Source organism: Capra hircus, chromosome 13 (assembly GCF_001704415.2).
Source record: "Capra hircus breed San Clemente chromosome 13, ASM170441v1, whole genome shotgun sequence".
In the NCBI taxonomy this organism is placed as follows: Eukaryota; Metazoa; Chordata; class Mammalia; order Artiodactyla; family Bovidae; genus Capra; species Capra hircus.
In genome coordinates, this window is record NC_030820.1 from 53315072 (window position 1) to 53332296 (window position 17225).

The 17225-nt window shown below is 53.0% G+C and overlaps 1 protein-coding gene across 2 annotated transcripts in view; it reads left to right on the forward strand.

Annotated features, from left to right (window-relative positions):
• Positions 1–17225, forward strand: part of ZBTB46 (zinc finger and BTB domain containing 46) — a 51443-nt gene that overhangs the window by 14354 nt on the left and 19864 nt on the right. For both annotated transcript variants that reach the window (XM_018057499.1, XM_018057498.1), the window contains exon 2: positions 6143–7111. In XM_018057499.1, coding sequence (XP_017912988.1) covers positions 6175–7111 — 937 coding nt within the window. In that variant the 5' untranslated portion in view covers positions 6143–6174. The remainder of the gene's footprint in view (positions 1–6142; positions 7112–17225) is intronic.

Consider the following 17225-nt stretch of genomic DNA (forward strand, 5'->3'; position numbering starts at 1 on the left):
TGTGGTTCTTCTGTCCATGTGATGCCAGTTGGGCTGCAGTCCTCCAGGCTGGGCTGGGATGTCAGCGCGGGTGGCTCCATGCCTTGGAACCTTGAGAGTCAGCCTCAGCCAGATCTCTGGGGTGGCCATACCCAGGCCCCACTCACTCAGTCTTGCTGCTTGTGCCCCTACCTCAGATCCTCCCTGAGAGCCCTCATAGCACCTTTGTGCTGCTCTGGCTCTGGCCTGGGGGGGCAGGCCTGGTACTTGGCTTGAGCCCAGTGCCCAGCACACCTCCAGGCTCCTGGACACCCTCAGGGGCTGATATGGAATCGCATTGGGACTAAGTCTGGGCCACAGCTAAGACCTTGGAATTCTGTGGGTCATTCCACCCTGAGAGCCAGAGCAGGCGGGTGGGGACAGGGTGCATCTGGCCCTGTGTGGTCAGGGTGTGTGCATCCTGAGAGGAAGTGACGTCTAGACAGGTAGGAGAGTCCAGGGAGGGGCGCGGAGGAGGCTTTTGGTCCCATTGAGGTGAGGGAACTGAAAGAGGCCATGACAGGGAAGAGGGTGGTGGTGGGGTGGGGCTGGGCAGGGGCCGGGGGCCCACCCTGGCCCACAAGGGTTTGCATTCTGAGATCACCCTGGTCAACAGCACCCAAGGTTCAGGCTGTGAGTCACTGGAGAAACTTCAGGCAGAGCTGACCCCGCCGGGTACCTAAAGATAATTTCTGTTACTGAATGTGGCATATTTCTTCCTAGTCAGGAGCTTAGTTTTAAATTTTAAAAGGCAACAAGGAACCCTGAGAAAACAATGTGTATAAAGTGTGGGTTATAAAATGGTTTCCTGTTCTTAGTGTCTTGGATCTTGGGTTTTTCAGAACCTTGGGATGTGGGACATGGTGTCCACACAGGGAGGGCCCGGGGCTGGCTGGGTTCTGCCCATGGGCAGAGGCCTTGGTGGGAAGAAGCCGAGCACTTCCCATATGAACTGTATCACCCACTGGTGTTGGTGGGTTCTTTGGTACATAAGAGACATGTGTGTCCCGGGCTCCTAGCAGAACCCTGGGCTGAGTGTCTTAAATGACAGAGATTTATCCCATCGAAGCCCTGGAGAGCAGAGGTCAGAGAACAAGGGCCACACCTCCTCTGAAGGTGCTGGGCGGGATGGAGGACCTGTCCCAGGCGTCCCTCCAGCTTCTGGTGCTTCCTTAGCCATGGCCTCATCTCTTCTGTCACACAGCTGTCTCCCCATGAAGGTCTGTGTCCCAGGGTCCCCTTCCCTAAGGACACCAGTCACGTTGGAGCAGGGCTCACCCTAGCGACCTTGTCTTAACCAGTTCCATCTACAGGGACCCCATTTCCAAATAAGGTCACGTGCAACAAGTGAGTCTGGGACGTAGTTCAACCCATGGCAAATGGTGATGGGTACGCACTGGTTTGTAGTCGAGCAAGGATATTTCCATAAAAGTCGTTTTGTAGTCCACATTGTCATAATTCGCGTACAACAAGCTACTCATTGGAAGAGGGTAAATGGGTGGGTTTGCACACAACGGTGTCTCTGTCTCTCGCTGTTCCCAGGCCAGGCAGCCCCTGTCCCTGCCCGTTTAGGTCTCTTTGCAAATTCCAGTTTCATGGAAGGTATTCCTGCACCATCTCCTTTGTCCGGTTGCTTTCAAGCAGTGTAATTATCTAGAGACTCACCTGTGTCCACCTGGAAGGGCCTTTTAGACGTGCTCGGCCGGCCGGGCAAGGGCAGAGATGGGGCTTCATGGGGCCTCCAGGCAGCAGCTTGGCTTCTGCAGACCAGGAGTGGGTGTTCTGGTTCTAGCACTAAAGGTACATTGCTTCCACCTTAAAACAATATTCACCTGTTAGGTCATGTTTCCAGAAAAATTTCAAGAAAGTGTAAATGGAGCACAGTGGAAACACAGAGTGAGAAGAGCTGAAGTCGGGTTGGTGAGGAGGTTCCATGGGTGTTTGAGGTGCTCACCTCTTAGTGTTGGGCTTCTCTGTACTGGAACTCGGTGACCGACCCTGGGGAGGGACCAGTCGGCCAGGGCTCCCAATCCCTGCCCACACCTGGAGTTTCTTTGAGTGCAGCTGGATACAAAGTCCAAATGCATTCACTATTCTGTGTCCTTATTATTAGAACCAATTGTCTTCAAGGTGGAGCTCTTTAGGGGCCAGAGAAAAAGCATATGAATACCCCCTTCTGCTCCCAGAATTACTAATCTGAACCTACAATGCAGCAAATGAAATAAACTCAGAGCAGTCTGCATGTTTCATGTTTCTTGTGATTTTCGAGACTTGGCAATTTATTTGGCTTTTACCAGCGGAGTATCCGTGGTCTCATGGGCAAGCTGGATGAATAAGAGATGGGCCTCCTGCTGGTAGTTTTTGAAGATGGTTCTTGGTTGCAGCCTCCTTACCTTCAGATGCTGTGGGGAGAAGGTTCGTGAGGTGCCCTGGGGTTGGAGTGCTGCGGGCTCTGTACCCTGGAAGTGACAGACTGGAGTGCCCCTGACATCACGTCTGCCCCTGATGCTCAGAGAGGAGGTTGGCACAGCAGGTCCGTGCTCATGTCTGAGTGCAACTTGTTTAGGGGAGACCTCAACCCCCCCCGCCTTGACCCCAGGTCACTATACTGAAGAGTCGAGACTTGGGTCTCTTGGGTCATGGGAGCCGGCTCGGGACTGTGAGACTTGGGGCAGGGCAGGTCTGTGGCACCCAATATAAGCTTGGTGGCTCCAAATGGCTAGACTCAGGCTCCCTGCCAGGCAGCTTGGAGACCACCTCCACCTTTCCCAGAGGCGTCAGTATTAGAAATGGCTCTGGCAGCATCAGGCAAGATTCCCACCAGGCAGGATGAGGCCTCGGCTGCCCCTTCCATCACTCGCCGTGCCATCACCTGCATGGTCCCTGTGTCCTGGGTTATGTCTGTTGAGGGTGTCTCCGAAATCTGCATGGTGCAGATTGGCACACTTTTGGAGTCTAGTCTGGAACTTGGATTCAACTTGTATTTGCACCAAGGTGCTCATAAGTGATTCTGTCTGAGGCTGAAGTATCTTGAGATTAGCGAGCTATAAATAAACCAGGGAGTAGGGACCCCAGGAGGCATGAAACCTGTGTAGAGATGGAGTGGCTTCCAGGCGGCACATGGGTCACTTTAACAAAGTTGCAGGTGCTGGTGTGGCAGCAGATAACCCGTCTGCCCCCTTGTTCTCACAAGCCTGAGCTTCTCTTGACAGAGCGGCATCTGGGACCCTTCAGGGCCACAGGCTCTTCTTCGAGGGTCCCTTCCTCACAGGACTGCCCCTGTGGACCTTGAAATGCATGACAGTGCCCTGTGGTCCATGCAGCAGCACAGGTAATTCAGAATGACAGTCAGGTTATCTGTCCACAGGTGTGTGCTGTGGGGCTTCCTAGCGGCACTAGTGGTAAAGAACATGCCTGCCAATGCAGGGGACATAAGAGACACAGTTTCAGTCCTGGCTCAGGAAGATCCCCTGGAGGAGGGCATGGCAACCCTCTCCAGTATTCTTGCCTGGAGAATCTGGACAGAGGAGCCTGGTGGGCTACAGTCCATAGTGGAGCAAAGAGTCGGACAGGGCTGAAGCAACTTAGCATGTGTGTCCTATGAACAAGTGTGAGTCCACTGGTGTGTGCTTCCTGAGCAGGTGTGTGTCCCATGGCCAGGTGCGTCTCCACTAGGCAGTACCCTCCTTTGGGGCAGGGCATATGCTCTGCTGTCCTGGCCCTCAAAGAAAAACCTCTGTGAGCATGCTTTAGTGTGAGGCCTGCGTCTTTCTGGCCAGACTGCTGTGTGATGTGACTACTAGGATGCTTCTGTTTTTAGGGTCATGCCCATTGGGCAGCAGCTCTTCTGCTGCGGTCAGGTGGGCAGGACCCCATGAACGTCTCACTGATGTTCAGACATGAGCAACTTTGTAATGCAAATTCAGTCATTCCCCTAAAGTTTCAGTAGGCTTGGATAAGTTATGGGTATGCTTAATGTTTCCATAGCAGACTAATCTGTTGTTTGTTTGTTTTCGTCTGTACCACAAGGCCCTCGGGATTTTAATTCCCTGACCAGGGATTGAACCCATGCTCCCTGCAGTGGGAGGGTGGAGTCCTAACCACTGGCCCCTCCAGGGAAGACCCTGACTAATCTATTTTTGATTATCATTCCTTTAGATTCCTCTTCTTTTTAGCATACAGGTAGTTTTTTTCCCTAATGAAAATTGTATTTTCTTACAACAGATTCTCTGTGAAATACATATCTGATTTTTAAGCTGCTCTGATTGAATAATAATTTATTTTAGAACTTCCCATATGAGTTGAAATTATTTTAGAAATGCAAACCCTGTGAGGTAGTTGCTTCTGTAAACGGCTCTGGCGTTTCCCCCTTTTTGGTTTTCTTCCTGATTCTTAAGAGGATCTGCTTCACTGGTGAATAAAGAGGTTTATTATTCATACAGGAAGTCAGGTAATGAAACCTGCATCTTCCTAATTTGAATACAGGGTCCTTAGGTGCCTGAGTACCTCCCTCCAACCCCCCCTCCATCCCTTGTACATGCCCAGGAGCTCCTCGTGGACTCAGGCATGAAGCCGATGTTTTACACTCGGACGGTTGATTTCCTGACTTGACACGTGTTCCAATTCCTCCCTCAGTGTCTGGTTAACCTGAGTGTGATGCCAGCTGTGGGGTAAAGCCAACCTGGATGGCCTGTTTGTTGTCCTCCCCTCCTTGCATGCCCTGGAAGAAGAGCAGACTGGGGGATGACTGCCTTCGGGGGCCCCCATGCACCCAGGGTTGAACACCCCAGTATCAGCTGTGAGTTTGGGGGCCCCCCATAGCCAGTTCTGACCACTCCCCCTCCTCCTCAGGGTCCATCCTTGGGGTCAGGTCCCACTGGTCTCACGATCGAAGTAGCCTGTTTACTTCTGGTCTTAGGGTGGGGTGGGGGCTGGCGGGGACAGTGCCCAGGGGACGGTCGAGAGATATGAGGGAGCGAAAGACTTGGACTCTCCCTGGCCTCGTTCTCCTGGCATGAGGACTGCAGCCATCTGCAGGTGAGCCCAGGTGACATTGGGAAATGTGTTGGAAGTCCAGGGAAAGCTGTTCCACCATGAGGTGTCCCACACCCTCCCTCCCTTGCCTGCCCTCTGTCTGCTCCCCGTGGGAAAGGTGGACGATGTCCCCACCTCTGACCAGCTGCGAAAGGGTGAGTTTAAAAGGAAGATCTGTCTTCCTCGGGGGGTTTCACGTGGTAATGATGGCCCCAGAATTCATGTATTGAGGTCCTCGCCCCCAGCACCTTAGAACCTGACCCGGTTGGGCTGGGACTTGTACTGAAGCGGGAGGGGCTTTGTCCAATATGACCATGTCCTCGTGGGGGATGTCAGGACCAACATGCTCAGTGATGCTATACAGGTTGGGGCATGGAACTGCACGGGCCAAGGACACCGAGGGCTGCTGGTCAGCAGCAAAGGCCAGGACACATCCCTGCACGGTTTTCGGAGGGCGCCCTGCCCACGTGGCCTCCTGACAGGGCAGCACTGAAGTGCCTTTATCTCAGCCACACAGTCCGGTGGCCCCAGAAACTTTGGGGGCAGCAGAGAGCTGGGAAACAGAACCAAGGGGAGCAGCACGGTAGAGCCCAACTTGAGAAACGATTCGGGTGCTTGGGATAACAAAGAGGGTTCTTGTCAGCTTGGGTCCCTCCTCCACTGGACACCTTCCTGGGGAGCTGAGGTAGTCAGGGGCCTCCTCCCTCTGCAGCTGGGTTGGACTGAACTGTGGGCACCCAGCCTCGGCCCTTCCTGCCCCGCGGGCTGGACTGTGTAGGATGTTGCTGTCGTTTTGCCGTTAAAGACGCTTCTTCAAGGGTGGGGGTGAAGGCGCACCTGATACTCTTCACCTAGACTTTCTGTTTTGGTAAAAAGTCTCTTCAACTGCGGATGGGCCTTCACTTCCTTTCTGGAATATTTGCTTCGTTGGAGGGTCAGCTGCAGCGTGTACAGCGCTGTGTGCAGGAGGACAGAGCTGGCTCAGGTGCCATCCTCAGGTGCTCTGTGCCCAGCCGCCTCCCTCTGCGCATTCTTTAGCCCTTGGTGCATGTGTGACTGTGCGGGTAACCCTTCCGTTCTCACCCCACAGAGTCCATAGAGGAGGCCACCCCAGGATCCCAGATGAACAACCGGAAGGAAGATATGGAAATCGCGTCCCACTACCGACACCTGCTGCGCGAGCTGAATGAGCAGAGGCAGCACGGAGTGCTGTGTGACGTGTGTGTGGTGGTGGAGGGCAAGGTTTTCAAAGCCCACAAGAACGTCCTGCTCGGCAGCAGCCGCTACTTCAAGACGCTCTACTGCCAGGTACAGAAGACTTCTGAGCAGGCCACGGTCACGCACCTGGACATCGTCACCGCCCAGGGCTTCAAGGCCATCATCGACTTCATGTACTCTGCCCACCTGGCCCTCACCAGCAGGAACGTCATTGAGGTGATGTCGGCGGCTAGCTTCCTGCAGATGACGGACATCGTGCAGGCCTGCCATGACTTCATCAAGGCCGCGCTGGACATCAGCATCAAGCCAGATGCCTCGGATGAGCTCGAGGCATTTGAGGTGGGTGCCCCGCCCGGTGGTGGTGCGGACGCCCTCATCTCCGCTGTGATGGCTGGGAGGAGCATCTCCCCTTGGCTGGCCCGGCGCACGAGCCCCGCCAACTCCTCTGGAGACTCAGCCATTGCCAGCTGTCACGAGGGCGGGAGCAGCTATGGGAAGGAGGATCAGGAGCCCAAGGCCGAAGGCCCTGACGACCTTGCCTCACAGCCACTGTGGCCTGGCGACGTGGGCTGCGGGCCCCTGCACGTCAAGGAGGAGCCGCTCTCACCGGCCCACTTTGGGGGCAGTGAGCCGCCTTCTGCCATGGATGGCACCATTCAGAACTCCTTCTCAGAGCAGACTGCTGGGGATGGCTGGCAGCCCACGGGCCGGAGGAAGAATCGGAAAAACAAAGACACAGTCCGACACATCACACAGCAGGTAGAGGAGGACAGCCGGGCCGGCTCCCCACTGCCATCTTTCCTCCCGACATCCGGGTGGCCATTCAGCAGCCGTGACTCAAGTAAGCCTTTCCTTTGTTATAGGCGGGGCTCAGGCACGCTGGGGCCATGGCAGCACAAAGACATGGCTTGTCGGTGACCCTGAGGCCACTCGTTTTGTCCACAAAGCGTCACCTTTCCAGGCTCACACAAGCGGCTTCCCTGATTGTTGCAATAAATAGGTGTGAGAGCAAGAATGCAGCCGTGGTGACCTCCTGGTGTCCCCATCAGTGCTGCGCCTGGGCCACCTACACACAGAGGGAACTGGGGTGGGGCTTCTCTGAAGCAGGAGGTCTGGAGCTGGAGAAGTGGGGTGACGCCTAGGAGCCCAGTGTGGGGTATGGGGCCACTTCCCTCACACGGGGAGCCTCATAAGTAGTGGCTGGGATACCTTAATTTTTAAAGATAGAAATATTACAGCATTAAAGAGATGAAAAATTCCTCGAAGTGAAGTGGCCTAGGTGGAAGGAAAGGCCAGGCCAGGCTTGTGGGCTGTAACCCACGTGCATGAGTTTTATGCTGGAGGATGTGACAGCTTGAGGCCACCAGCTCCCATCCCAACGAGGGGTATTTCCTCTTTGCTAACAAGTGTGGGCTTGGTGGTCCTCACTCAGAGCAGTGTGTGTGTGTGGGGGGTCAGTACCACACTGGGGGTGGGGCTCTCCTGAACCCCAGTCCATCAGTGGTGAGGGCTCATAGCTTAGCTCCCTCACACTGTCCTTACCCTCTGGAGGGCGGTTTTATCTGTCTTCCAGGCTAGGTGTCTCCCACCTGCTTCCCAGGTGGTACTAGTGGTAAAGCCCCTTCCTGCCAACGCAGGAGGCTTAAGAGACGTGGGTTCAATTCCTGGGTCATGAAGATCCACTGGAGGAGGGCATGGCAACCCACTCCAGTATTCTTGCCTGGAGAATCCCATGGACAAAGGAGCCTGGCAGGATAGAGTCCATGGGGTCACAAAGAATCAGACACGATTGAAGTGACTTAGCATGGACAGGCTAGTAAACAAATTAAATGTTTACTAGATGCCCGATGCTCTTCCTGGTGTGGAGCTCGTGATAACTATGGCTGCACCGAGCTTTCCTGAATGGTGCATTTGGCCGTGAGGGCTGTGTTCAGGGTGCAGAGAGGCCCTGGTGGGGCAGGGCAGGATGGAGCCTTCTCAACTGGGGAGGCCTCTCCAGGAAGGGGCCTCATGACTGGACAGAGGTGGACTGAAGGCAGCAAAATATGAACATAAGCCCTGAAAGATGTCACCGATGCTAGACCTATGCTGGGTGGGGTGGGCGTCCTGGGGGAACCAGCTGCTGCCACCCCAGCAGAAGGGCAATCCTTGGAGCTCCTGATACACTGGCTTTGTTATTGTGGTAAAACACATGTATCATAGATGTTACCCGTTTAACATTTTTGAGTGTATTGGTATTAAATACTAGTATCGTCTCCAGAACTTTCTCATCGCCCCTGGACACAGTGGCCTGTCTCCCTGGTTCTCATTCTCTTACAGCCCTGAGTGCTGGGCCAGGCATCTGCAGATTCAGTCCATTGCCGCCTTGGAGGGCCTTGGAGGGATGGCTCCGTGAGAGGTGGGGTCCTGGGGTCTGTCGGATGCCAGCAGTCCCCACCGCCGGTTGTGTCCATGATGGGCAGCCCTCCAGAACCACTGGAGTTTAACTGAACTAAATCAGAAGAAGGTTAAGTTTCTGAGCTGCTGGAAAGGCCACCTATCTCCCTGCTGGTGGTTGTGTCGGCTCCCTCAGTAACGAGTAAATGTCCCTTAGCCTTGAGAAGAGTGTCCATGGGGACTGACTTAAGGAACCTTGTTGGGGTCAGAGCTGAAGAGCCTTCCCCTCCTGTCCTACACCGGTGGGCAGCAGGGATGGAAGCCTCTAGATCGAAGAGTCCCTCAACAAGTTAAGAATGAGGGCACTCTATGAGCCCGTGGGTTTGATGTTTTAAAAGCAGTTGTCGAGCAGAAGGTGTTTTTGGAATCCAACAAGTGATTTCGGCTCATGTACTGTTGCTGCTGTCTGAAATCCCTCGGGTTACCAAGGCAACTGCCAGATTTCCCCCGAGTTGCTAAGACGAGGACCTGAGGTGTGGGCTGCGTGGGACGGTTCTGCCCATCACGGTGGCCATTTATTCCTCCGCCCGCCCTGGGCTGGGGCTTGGAAGTATAAATCACGATCCCCGATGGAGGAGGGTTTGCTTTCATTAAAGATTTATTACATCTTAGAAGAGAGTATTTTTGTTTATTCTTACCCCGCTTATAGGAGAACAGGCCTTTTCCAAGGAACGTGTCAGGAGGTTCCTGCTGATCACTCAAGGCCCTTGGTGAAGATGCTTGGATGCCCAGCCCTGCAGCAGGGCCACCGCCTTGTCCTCTGTGTGTCCCCCTCGGCTTTGGGGACCCTGAGGCCTGTTAGTGTTTAAGAGTGATTTTCCTCAGCAGGCTTTGTAACCCAGCAGCTTCCAAGAAAACATCCATTGAAATGTGCCTCCAGGTCACAGCCTGTCTGTGTGATGGCTCGTGGGGAACAGCATTTAAATGTGCCAGTACCATGTGTACAGGCCAGGCTCCTGCCTCATCCCTTTGCCCGCTATCCCCAGGCTGTAAGCCTTCAGCGTGGTGGGTTTATAGCTGCTAGTTCAAAGGTTGTGCCAGGAGAGCCTGGCCAGGCCATCCCAACATCCCACACTGGTTCCCAAGAGGATCTGCAGATGCAAAGTTCTGAGCTGAAGTAAAGTGTGTGGGTCTTGTGAGGGACTCCTTCATGTTTGGACCTCGGTAAGGGTGGACCTGGCATCCCAGGATTGTGACGCGAGTGTCAGAACTGCAGAGCAGGTTCAGGGGTACAGGTGGCCTCCTAAGGTTGTCGTGGCTGCTCTGAGCCCAGGGCTGCTGTCCAGCTCAGGGTGGGAGCAGACACTTGGGACCAGGGCCCGGCCTGCCCAGACCAGGTCAGAGGGGTCTCTTCTTAGCCCCTTAGAACTCCAAGCCAGTGGCTTCTCCTTTGGCTGGGCCCCCAGACGTTTTCCCTGCAGGAATGAGCAAAATTGCTTGGAATCCGTCTGCTCGACCTCAGAGCCGTGGCTGGGGGCTGCCAGTGCCTGGACACCTCAGGAGTGGGCTTCGTCAGGTCATTCGGTCGGGAATGTGGGGGAAGACGTGCTGCTGAGAAGGGAGGTGGGGGACCCAGTGCTGACCCAACAGAGCGGGGGCACTGTGGAGGGGGCCTGAGGGGGGCAGGGCTCGGCCCTGAGACCCGTGGCCTGTGCCCCACTAGCTGGCTCACCCTGGCCCAAGGCCACACTTCTGAGTTACTGCCTGGACTTAAGCCTTCATCACCATGGGCATGGTTTTACTGAGAGGCCAACAGAGCTTTGTTTCTGCCAAAACGGCAGTTCCTGGACTTTGTAGAAGATTCAGTTCATGAAGACGGAGGCCCTGAGGCTTCTCATCTTTCCAAATGTGGAAGTGGAGGCTGGTCACCCTGGGGCCACTGCCCTCGTGAAGAGCTGAGCTGCAGGGTCTGGATCTGGGTGGTCAGGACATGGCAGGGCCCCTGAGGGTGACAGGTGAGCAAGGCCAGTGGTCCCTCTCGGGACACACAAGGTTCCACTCGGGATGGATGTGCGGGGGCTGGGCTGGGGACCACGGCCAGCGCTGGCTGGGAGCTTCCCAGGGCGCGTTTCCGCTCTCCCTTCTCTGAGGTCACCTCACCCTTGGGCAGCACCACTGCTGACCTGACCGGAAGGCCGCCTGCCTTTTCTGCCACCTCGATGAGTCCTGTTTTGATTTGAACTTGAGGCATTTTGTCCTCTTAACCACGTGTGTGTTTTCTTCTGGTATTTGGACACTGTGATGGGGATGCCCCTAGGTGCCAACAAGGGTGGGGACTGAGCCCACTGCCTTTGCCCCGCCCCTGCCCGGAGACAAAGGGTTGTGTTGAAATACCCAGTGGTGTATATGTGCATTTATATATATGCACTTAAAAGCACAGCTTGGAAGCTTACATTTAAATGAAGATTTTAAAAGGAGTTGTGTTATTTTTTTAACTGTTCATGTGAAAACTTTTCTGCTACTGCTTTTTTCAAATTTTTTTAAAAACAGAAGCAGAACATACATATCAGAAAGGCCATATCACAGCTGTTCAGCTGGCAGAGGCCTGACTGCCCCCCAGACACCCCCACCCCCAGACACCCCCATACCCACCCCCAGACACCCCCACACCTCTGCAGATAGTCCATACCACCCCCAGACACTCCTATACCACCCTGCAGACATCCCCCCACAGCCCTAGACACGCTCACACCCAGCCCGCAGACACCTCCACACTCACACCCAGACACTTCCACACCCCCTTAGACACCCTTACACCACCCCCCAGCTGCCAGGTTCCAAAGGCTCTTCGACCCTTGGCTCGGGGCCCCACATCCCTCAGATCTCAGCTCTGGTGCGGTGTCCCCTTTGCTAGCTCTGGCCCTCCCGCCTCCCCCTTCCTCTGAGATGGACACTTGTGTGGACAGAGAGGTTCAGGATGATCTCCCATCTCAAGGACCTGAAAAGTCCCTTTTGCCATATGAGGTGGCACATTCATGGTCTCGGAGGTGAGGCCCCGGTCACCACCCCTTTCCTACTGTTTCAGCGATGGTGTACATTCAGTGAGCTGCGCAGCTTCTAACTGTAAGGTTTGAGTAATTTATTGTCTCTCTCCTGGCCATTTCACTGGGGAGACATTCACACTCAGAGAAAAGTTGAAAAAACGGACTGTGAGCCCACCTGCCACCTGAGATTTTCTGCCTGCTAATGTTTTGCTGTGTTTACATGTTTATCTGTCTGATCATCCAATCTCACCTCGTTTGCGCATTTCAGAGGGAGCGCTCTCGGCCAGCTTCTTACCAGAGCCCGCATTTCTGAGGCTGGGACCCACACTTTTCATGTGCCTTTTGATGACAAATCATCCCCTCAGCCTCTGGACCCTTCCACCCATCTCATGTCAGCCTGGGAGCTCCAAGTGAGCATGCCTAGGGAACCTCTGGTCTGTCCAGGTGGTTGCCAACCTGCTCTCAGAGTTTGCTCCAGCCTCCATCAGAGTCCTCAGATCATTCTTTCACTGCCAAGCGGTGTTCTGTTCTCAGCTGTAACACAACTGCCGATGGACATGTAGTTGTTTGTGTGGTTTCCGGCTATAATGGTCAAGCTGCCTCGAACGTCCTAGGACGAGTCTTGGTGTGATTTGCCTTGATGCCTCCCGGACTGGGCTGTCAGGTGGTATGTGTGCAAGGAACCAGGTGGTAGTATGAGGCACACTTGTGCCAGTGTCACGCAGACAGTGGTTTGGGTTCGTGTTTAAATCTTAGCCATTCTGGAGGGTGTGGGGGCGACTCCTCATGGTTTCATCTTCTCAGGGTGAGAAGTCTTCTCAGGGTTTACTAGCCTCTCCATCTGCCTTTGAGTGGTATCTGCTCAGGGCTGTGCCTGGTGGCAGGTCTGAGCGCTGGGCCATCCAGCACCCTGCACTCCAGGGATCCTGCTGGCTGCAGTCCCACCCCAAAGGTGAGCATCCGAGTTGACATCAGCCCCCCTCCTGGGGAAGCATTTTGGCTGAGTGGACTGTCCTCCAGGTGTCTGTTTGCTTGTTAGGCATGTGTTCTGAAAACATTCTCTCAGTCTCCGACTCGTGTTTCCCGGTAACAGTGTCTTTTGAAAAGCGTACATATTTGAAGAGGGGCTTCCCAGGTGGCGCTGGTGGTAAAGAACCTGCCTGCAAGGCAGGAGAACATAAGACTTGGGTTCGACCCCTGGGTCAGGAAGATCCCCTGGAGAAAGGGAATGGCTACCCACTCTAGTATTCTTGCCTGGAGAATCCCGTGGATGGAGGAGCCTAGAAGGCCACAAGGTTTCAAGGTAGAACGTGACTTAGCAACTGAGCACACACGCACACGTTTTAAATTTTGATGAAGTCTGGTGTGTGAATTTTTTTGGTCATTTTTTTGTGGTTCATGCTATTTGGGTCTAATCCAAGGAACCTCTGCCTTAGGTCGCAAAGATTTCTCCTGTGGTTTTCCCGGAGGATTGAGTGTGACCACTGGCCTGGGGCGTGTTGAGTTAGCCTTCACGGTCACCTTCTCCATGTGGTGTCCAGCTGTTCTCATATCATCTGCCCGTGGAACTACCTTGATGACTATATAGGGTTTTTCTTTTAATTAAAGAGGGTTTCTTTTATGAAGTGAAAACTTTTGGATAGTGATAGAAAATGAAGGAACTTGATTTTAACATGGATAAAAAGCATGACACTTAAGAAATAATACATCTTAGACACATAAAGTAAGAATGTAAATTTTGGACAAGGTGCATAATTAGTTTTTTGAACTTGATTTTTACATTGTTTGTGAGATCTAGTGAGTGTTAGGACTGAGGTCTGGTTTGAGCTGTAAGTCGGGGGTGGAGTCTCCCAGGGCCTGGTCTCGGCTCTGCGGTTTTCACTTGTCCTGAAGGTTCTGCCGCATTGCTGTGTGCAGAGCCGCGGATGCAGGTGGCTGTTCCCTGGACAAGAGGTGGCAGGTTGGGCTGGGTGGGGCTGGGCATCTGCAGAAGGGCTGTGACAGGCAGCTGGGGAGCAGCTCTGAGAATCATGAAGCATGCTGCTGCTGCTGCTAAGTCACGTCAGTCATGTCTGACTCTGTGCGACCCCATAGATGGCAGCCCACCAGGCTCCTTCGTCCCTGGGATTCTCCAGGCAAGAACACTGGAGTGGGCTGCCATTTCCTTCTCCAGTGCACGAAAGTGAAAAGTGAAAGTGAAATCGCTCAGTCGGGTCCAACTCTTCGAGACCCCATCGACTGCAGCCTACCAGGCTCCGCTGCATGAGATTTGGGGAAATCGTAGGGACTGAACACCGGCTGTGCAGCCTGGCCCCAGTGGCAGGGCGGCCCTGCCCCCACCCCAGGCCCTGGACACGTGCCCTCTGCTTTATCATTTTTTTTTTTTTGAGAGGTATCTTTATTGCTATTATGTCCATACAATTTCAGCATTGTCTTTCAAAAGATGTTCTTATTTTCTAATTTAATGGAGTGATTCAAAAACCAAAAAGTATAAAAATGTGTATCATGAGTATCTTCCTTGACATTCATCTGCCTGGATGCCAACCTATCAGATCAGAAATCACTGTTAGTTATTCTTGGGTTTTTCAAGAATTTGTGAATGAAAAAGAAACGAATATATTATTTTTTCCTGTTTACATTGGAAGTAGCATATTATACACACATTGTACTCATTTTATAATTGCTAGATTTGCAGCATCAGTGCACACAGACCTTCCTTATCTTTTTTTAAACAGGATACAGTATTCCATTATGTGGGAAGTTAAACCACACACCAATGAGAGGTAGTTGGTAGTGACAACACTTTACACATATGTACATATGTGTTTATATGTGTCTGTGTGTATAGATATATACGTAGAGATCCTTTGCAGTTCATATTGCATCATCTATTTTAATTGTCTAGCAATTCTGCTTCTTTTAATTATGATCTCTTTTCTGTTTCAGCTAAAGGTTGAGTGAAAATTTTCAACTCTTACAGTGTATCACTTATAGGAAGAAGGAACAACCCTGCCCCTGTCTTCTGCTCTTGAATCCATCTTTACTTTTAACACTTGGCCTTTTACAGTTAAATGTTGATATTTTCTGTCCTGGTTGCCTTGTTTATCAGAGGGAGCTTGGCTGGAGAAGAAGCGCTGAGTGGCTTGGCCCGAGGGTTGGCATGGGGATGTTTCCTGCCATCACAGCTGTGTGAAAAGGCTGGACACACGCTGTCCCTCATCTGGGTGGCTGGTCTCCCTGTCCAGCTCTGGGCAGTGCCGCTGTGGGCTGCTGTGTCCGAGAACGGTGCTGCAGTGTCACCAGGTGGCCTGGACGGGCTCCACCGCCCACGACTACAGCCAAGCCCAGATGGCCATTACACGCCTGGCTCCTGGCTTGTCAGTTTTTTAACGTCACCATTTAAGGCTTTTTTTCTGAATCACCAAGTCTAAGTTTGCCACAAAGGCTCTTCAGAGGAGAAATGTGAGGTGAGGAGTTTCCAGGGTCGTCACTTGGTGGATGAGCTCCAGCAGCTGAAGGAAGGACCCCCAGGGTCCTCAGGTCCTCCCTCAGATGTCCCTGCCCAGAGGGCACTTGGGGACAGTTCTGTCATGCATGGCTCCTGGTGGCTTGGGCTGGAGGCCTTCCCTGAAGCTCGGGTCCAAGTCTGGCACCCCAGCTCTCCTGGCTCCAGCTGGGATCCTCTCAGAGCAGCATGCAACGTGTTCTGAGTCCACCGGTGAATATTAAGTTACCACAGAAGCCGTGTTCCTCACAGGCCCCCGGCCTCCACCCCAGGGCACTGGGGATGATTTTAGCTTTTTGATAACAGTAAGAGCCTGCTTCAAGGGTTTAAGTGACATCAGACTCTTTATCTACGAAAGGATTTGTTGCAATGTAAACAATGCTTTCAACTTCTTGTTCTGTTTGTAGAATTTCATTTTTACCTCATCTTAAATCCCTTTTTTTGAAATCCAGCTATGGTCTAGAAGGGCCTGGAAGGGGCTCTCCTCTCCCTCCTGGTGTCTGGCTCAGCCCTGCAGGCATAAGTGCGTTTCTTGGGCCTGAGCCTCCACCTCCGTCCCCCTGTCCCCTTGCCAGGCTCCTGGCCCATCTGCCCAGCAGAAGGCTCAGGACTTGGACCCAGGGTAGGCTTCACGTGCTGCCTTCTGGGCACTTTGCTCTGCTTTCTCAGTTGAACAATACATCCTAGGCCGTGGTGTCTGTGAGCCTCGACCATCGAGGTGATGTTGGTCAGTCAGGGACCCTTAGTCCTCCCTGGTCTCCTTCATGACTCCTGTCTTCAAAATAGACAGACCCATTCCTTCCATGTTTCACTGAATGGTTCTTGCATGCATGCTAAGTTGCTCAGTCTTGTCCAATTCTTTATGACCCCATGGACTATAGCTCACGAGGCTCCTCTGTCCATGGGATGCTCCAGGCAAGAATACTGGAGTGGGTTGCCATGCCCTCCACCAGGGGATCTTCCCAAACCAGGGATCAAACCCATGTCTCTTAAGTCTAACCTGCATTGACAGGAGAGTTCTTTACCGCTAGCGCCACCTGGTCCTTATATTAGGAGATGTCCCGGGTAGGTGCCCGGCAGAAAGACTGGAGGACTTGGGAGGTAGGCATTTCTGCTCAACCTGTCACACTGCTGGGGGCTGTGGGCTCTTCAGTGTTCCTGCGAGGACTCTAGGTGAGGTCATCGAGCCGCCACAGGTGAGCTGACTACGTTCCTGGGCCGGTGGTGCCTTTTCTGAGTCTTTAGCATTCATGAGAGAAATCCTCCATTGATGACTTTAATCTCCTTCGCTGTGGCCCTACACCCTGTGGACCCTCACCGCTCACCATCAACCATCCTAGGGTGGTCACCCTGGGGGTGTGTCTGGCTAGAGCTAGCCAGCCTCGCCCACCCTCCTGCCCCCCAACCACTGCACTGCAGCTGGAAGCCGGTTCACTGTTTGATTGCAGGTCTCACTTGCCAGACATCCCTCCCTGAAATCCAGACTTTAGCATTTCACATGTGGCAGGAATCTCTCAGCTTATCTTGATTTCTTTTATAAGCTTTTGAACTTAAATTGTTAATATAATTTCAATAAATTTTGTTTTTGAAATCTGGTGTTTTTTTAGTTTTCAGCTTGTTGTGGGCTGAATGTTTCTGTCCTCAGAATCCATATCTTGAATCCTTATGTTTGGAGGTGGGACCAGCAAGCAAGTCCTTGGGGTAATCAGAGGCCCTCCACACACCGGCCGGGGCAAGGAGAGTGGGGAGGTGGCTGTCTGCAAGCTGGAAGCGGGCTCCCACCACCCTGTCAGTCCTGGATCCTGGCCCTTCCAGCCCCAGGAACAAGAACCACCTAAATCTCTTCCAGGAGCCAGGCTAAGAGAGGCAAAGCCTTCATTTCAATTTATTTAATCTCTACAGTTAGTGGCTACCAGTGCAAAGTCAGTGCTGATATAAAATTGAAGAACTGGCAAAAAAATATAAAAAAGGTTTATAGTTTGAAAAAAACAAAATATCCTTCAGAAATTTCTGTTGGCAGTAGCTGGAAG